Genomic DNA, 5,687 nt, shown 5'->3' on the forward strand with positions numbered 1-5,687 from the left:
TTAATTCAGTCCTTATATAATTCAGCACGAACTCACACACTACATGTTGATGTCACTACACATTTGTTGTTTGCATTTCCAAGCAGTTCCACTGTTCCTCAAATAACTGCGCTGATCAAAAAGTGAAGGGTGCAGTCTGCATGGTTTTTGATTTAATGAAACACATCTGTTATGTTCCAAAACTTCTCCCAAAAAAGTAGGTAGTTAAGATTATTTATTTATTTGGCCATGAAAAATGACTTAATTTTATGAGCTTTTGGGCTAGGACAGACATTACACATAAACCGGTTTAAGTGATCAGAAACTGATTTAAACTGGTAACAGAGCAGATGCTGAGTGCATATAAACCAGTTTCAAAATGGCTGAAACCAATTTGAGATAAACCTGGCTGAAGGTAATATCAGACTTAACTGATTTGGGTCAAACCTGTTTATGCAATGTCTGTCCCAGACCCCCTACTGGTTTAAGTTAAATCAGAGTCCCCAGCATCCCGGCATGCTGTCTGGGCTGGGCTGAGCTCTCTGCTCCACAGCAGGGCTGGCTCCTCCCCTCTGCTCCCTGGCCAGAGCTCCAGCAGAGACTTGCAGGCACATCAGGGTCTGCTGGCTTCCCCATGCCCCCTTCCCCTTCACCACTCGCTGCTTAAGCAGGGATCCCCCTTCCTCCTCTCTGCCACAGCACAGACCATACCCAGCATGTGGTATGCTAGCTAATGCTGTGTAGGGCTCCAGCAGAGACTACAGACACAGCAGGGTCTGCCTGGCTTCCCCCACCCTACCCCACCCTCGCTGCTCAAGCAGGAAATCCCCCCAGCTCCCACAGCACAGACCCAAGGCATGTGGTATGCTAGCTAATGCCAAGAGGTGTCTCTGTGCATGTCTCTCCAATTTCACTGAGACAGACAGACAGAACAGTGACTGCTTAGGGCTGTTTGGAGCCAATCAACAGGTCAGCTGTTGCTGTTTAAGAAGTCTGAAGCAATGGAGAGAAACCATTGTTTTGTCAAGCTGGTGATAAAGACCATTATCACCATCAGCCCCCAGCTGGCTTGCTTGCCTGTCAGTTTCTTGCAGACAGTAAGACAAAGCAGGCAGGGAGACTGAAAAGCTCCATTATCGTGAACAGATGCGTGCACTGCACACCCCTACCCCCCACCATTTGCCTCAGAGTGCTAGCCTGGGTCTGGCGACACTCCCCAATGAGAGTCTTACGGGGGCCTAGCCACACCCCCCTCTGCTCAGCTCCCTGAAGAAGGGAAGGGGGGAGGCTCTAGCATCCCCCTGGCTTTTAGCCTGCACCACTGCAGGCATGTGCCTGAATTTCGTCAGTCCAGAGAGGATGTCTCTGGTCTGAAACCAGTTCAGCCTAGCCATGTTAGACTAACCTGCAAAGATAGAACTAATTCAGGCTCAGGCTTTTTGAATGTCTGTCCCTAGCCTTAATGCTATTAGAAGTCAAGCAGGTCTGAAACTCTCCAAGAAAACATATTCCAGAGAATACTAATTAACTTAAACTGAAAACATTTTACAGAGGCCATTCCAATTATGACAGAGCTTTAATAGAACCCAAGTAGACAGATTCCTAACAGAACCTTAGTTTCCTTTGAGCCCACCCACTCAGCTCAAGAGCTCACCTGATATTCTCATATGGAGTTACATGGTAGGCTTAAGTCCCAAACTCCTCAATGCCTCCACAGTTCCCAGGCTACATTGCACCAGGCAACCTAACAGGCAACAAAGCGACAAGAAGCTATAGTTGTCAAATGTTGAGGCTCTTGGCACAGGATGTCAAGGAACCAAGGAGCACCAGCTCCCATCCCTGAAGCTCTTTCATAGTTGAAGGTCCAACATCCAGTTTGAGACAGCCAAGCAGAGACCATCAGCAGGCTAAGGCTCCTCTGCCTTTCTGAAAGTTTTTATTTTTTCCCATTCCAAATTAAAACAAAACTATATTTCAAAATATCTCACTCCTCACTGCAGTGGAATGACTTCATTCCTTGTCTCTCTAAGACAATGAAGCAAGTATGCTTTTTACATGCAGGTTTAGTTCTGTAAAAGCTCTACATTCATTTACTGACTGTTTAACATAAATGAAACAAAGTAGGAACTCTTAAAACAACTCTAAGCTTACACTATCTTTTTCAGTCATCCTTTAAATTACAATTATAACAGGGAATTCAATATTTACTTACACACCTAATCCACAGGAAAACATAAGTTGCCACCAGCTAACAAAAATAATACGCTGGGGGGGCGGGGGATGGCAGCAAAGAACCTGTTTGTCCAACTCTATATTGACCAAGCCGCTTTATTTTTGGGAATTTTTTAAAACCAAAAGAAAATTATGGATATATTTAATATATTATATAATATTACAGGATTTAAAAGTTACAACGTAAAGGAAATGGGTCTTCAGATTTCAAACAAGATCTAGGCAACTGAGGAAGAAAGAAGGGAAGAGATACAGATTATGTTCATCAGCCAGTCCCACTTACTCTTATAGTCTACAGCAGGCAACCCTCTATTAATAGACTCTACTGTTTATAAAATAACATGAGACAAAATTAATCCAAAACTCAAGTTACTATTTTTTTTTAGTTTGTATTAGCTTTACTATGATTTAACAACTTTCATCATTTTAGATTTGGTCTGCAAATATGCTTTTGTTTGTCAGGATTACCCGAGTTAAAATTCAGATACATTTGGACGCACCTGGTTCAAACAACACCTGGCCTGAATTTTCATCAAGGTAGTTATTAATTTATGGCAATGTGGAGGAAGAAATTAAAACTGATAGCCAGCAGTGAAGATATCACCTTTTTCTGTAGTGCACGTCTTAATTTTACAAGTTAGGCAATTCACCTCTCTCCATTTTCAAAACCAACATCAAATTACCAAGCTACAGATTTACTTTTATTAGTAAATGTTTAGGATTTACATTCACAGCTAAACCTACAAAGTAGCAAAAGTCAAAATAATTGTTTTGTATGTTAAGCTACTATTACAATTTACGTCTGTAATTCCTATAATTAAAAATAAGGTCAGAGTGTTATTGCAGCCATGATGGTCCAGGATATTTACAAGACGAAATGTGTTTTGTTTGGTTTTTTGTGTATGCGATACCTTTTATTGGGTCCGGGATATTTACAATAGGAAAGGGTTTTTTTTGTTATTTTGTGGTACCTTTTATTGGCAGACAGCTGGCGGAGAGGTCTTTGACAAGATTTCAGGTATGCACTGCCCCTCCAGATCTAGGTAAGCTTTTGGATGTACACTATCCTTGCTCAGGTCTGGAAGGGCAGAGCATACCCAAAAGCTTATCAAACCCGTCTCAACTGTATGGTTGGTCCAGTAAAAGATATCACAAAAAAACCTTGCCTCTTGCATAATTTAAATCTCAGAGAAATGTAATTTTTTGGTTTATTTACTGGATTCATTTGACTACAGAGTGTGCCTCATCTTTTGTACCACAAAGATCAGTAAGTTCTTTACATGGAGTGTTTTTACATTAAGGAGGAAGGAAAATCATCTTGAATTTTAAAAAAAAAAATTTACAACATCACAAAAATTGACTGGGGGCTGAAGGGCAAGTGGTCTAGCATTTAAAACAAAAAAATTAAACTATTAAAAAATGTAACTACTGTTCAAGTTGAAAGCAGCTCTTTAAATATATTAAACACAAGCACATATTCCTAAATGACTGTTCTAGACAGGAGTCACCAGACATTAAATTCACTGGACATTAAAGTCCACAGCAATTAACTATGTGGCAATTGGTTTGAGGTGTTTTGGCCAAACATCTAGAGAACTATGATACAATATGAACAGATTTATGTTTATAATCGTAATTCTACAATAGTATGTTCAGATACATTTAGACTGCCTCCTTCAAGTATCCATGGGGTTCACGGATGATAAGACCAAAACAAAGACTGACTGGACCAAGCCTTAATCCAGCAATTTTCTACAGATCACACACTAAGCACCTACTTGGCATTTCATAAACGGTGATGACAGCAAAAATGTAAAAAAGGGAATAAACTTCCAAGTTTAAATATTTATTCAGGACAAAGGTAGCTGACTAGAACCACATAACAAAGACCAGCAATGTTCTGCATATACACACCTAATGTTTAAAACCCAAGGTTTCTAGTAAAAAGCACTGTCACCCAAGTCAAAAGGACAAACATCTAAAGAAATATCTATTCTTACTTAGACAACATAAGAAAAGCAAAGAGCTGTTATAAAAGGGAATTCTTCTCCCTACTCTGTGGGTACACATTTAGACTGCAAAATATGACTATCTAAGCATTTTACCCAAAATGTCTTACCCAAAGAGCTTTATTGGCTCTTCAATGAGCTTTCACACCAGTACAATGTTGGCACCGAGCTCCAACAGGAGCCAGTTTAATTACATGGAAAAATGATACCATTAAAACAATAGCCCCTGTCCATGATGTGCTGAACTTGACTTGGGAGAAAGAAAGAAAAATCACTGGGCAAAACAATTAACTAGCTCTTAGTAGCGGGCAGTATTAAAACGTCATATTCAAAACAGGGAAAAAGAGGAGCACATCTACCAGAAAGCTTTTGTTGCTTCAAACACAGTGTAGCCAAGCCTGCTACCTGCAGAACAGCTTCCCCCCACCCCGCTCCCGATGAGGGCCGAAGAGTAAAAGTCTCTCCACCGAGACAGCAAGACAACAGCATCCTGGCAGCAGGGGTCAAGCACAGCAGAGTGTGCGGCCACGGGAGCGGTGCCACACTCGCAAAGCCCTGCGCAGCCCTCACCGCTGCCGCTCGGAGGCACACGCCTCTCCCTGCGCCGCGCAGACGGGCCTCCCGCGCGCGAGGACTTATGTTCCCAGGACACTTTGGTTTCCACGGCCGCCCCGCCCCGCCCCGGCAGCACCACCCCCAAGGGGCCGCGGGCGAGGCCCAGGCCTGCCCCGCGGGAGGCCCGTGCAGCACCAAGGAGAGCAGGGGGAGTGCCGCTACCTGCAGCACGAGCGGCTCGGGGTTGAAGGCGAGGGTGAGCAGCAGCTGCATGCGCTCCGCGTCCTTGAGGTTGCGCAGCAGGAAGCTGCCCGAGTCCTTGGTCTCGGCGTAGCGGCGGACCAGGCGGTCGAGCAGGCGCTGCGAGGGGCAGTGCACCAGGTCCGACCAGCCCTCCACGGCAGCGGGGGTGAGGAGGCGCACGTCGCCGTTGAGGCTGGCGAACTCAGTGGCGGGCAGGGCCTGCAGCAGGTCGCAGCGGCCCCTGCCGGTGGCGCGGCGGCAGATCTTGGCGTCGATGTCGGCCAGCTCCTGAGCGGAGCCGAGGCGCTTGAGCACGACGCGGCGGCTGCCCTCGCGGGGCTCCCCGTAGCGCGCGAAGTACACGTTCTTCACGTTGAAGACGTCCAGCAGGCGCAGGCGGCCCCAGCTCTCGAGGCGCAGCTGCCCGTTGAGGAACTTGCGGCACCAGCTGGTGCCCCAGCAGGCCGGGCACTTATTGAGCTGCAGGAAGCGCCGCTCCGCCAGCTCGTTGCGCTGCAGCGAGGCCAGCAGCGAGTGCGTGTTCAGCACCAGCGCCGCCGCCAGGCTGCCCAGCACCGCCAGCTTCACGTAGCGGTACAACCGCCCCAACTTCAGCGACCCCAGCCGCAGCATCGTCCCGCGCCGGCTCCGGCCCGCGCCGCGCCGCAG

General features: G+C 46.1%; 1 protein-coding gene across 1 annotated transcript in view; it reads right to left on the reverse strand.

Annotated features, from left to right (window-relative positions):
• The window catches only part of CUNH3orf58 (chromosome unknown C3orf58 homolog), a 32,058-nt gene extending 26,377 nt beyond the window's left edge, over positions 1–5,681 (reverse strand). The window contains exon 1 of the mRNA XM_019503548.1: positions 4,998–5,681. Coding sequence (XP_019359093.1) covers positions 4,998–5,651 — 654 coding nt within the window. The 5' untranslated portion in view covers positions 5,652–5,681. The remainder of the gene's footprint in view (positions 1–4,997) is intronic.
• Between the last annotated feature and the right edge of the window lie 6 nt (positions 5,682–5,687).

Source organism: Gavialis gangeticus, unplaced genomic scaffold (genome assembly GCF_001723915.1).
Source record: "Gavialis gangeticus isolate Ggan-Ray unplaced genomic scaffold, GavGan_comp1, whole genome shotgun sequence".
Lineage (NCBI taxonomy): Eukaryota > Metazoa > Chordata > Crocodylia > Gavialidae > Gavialis > Gavialis gangeticus.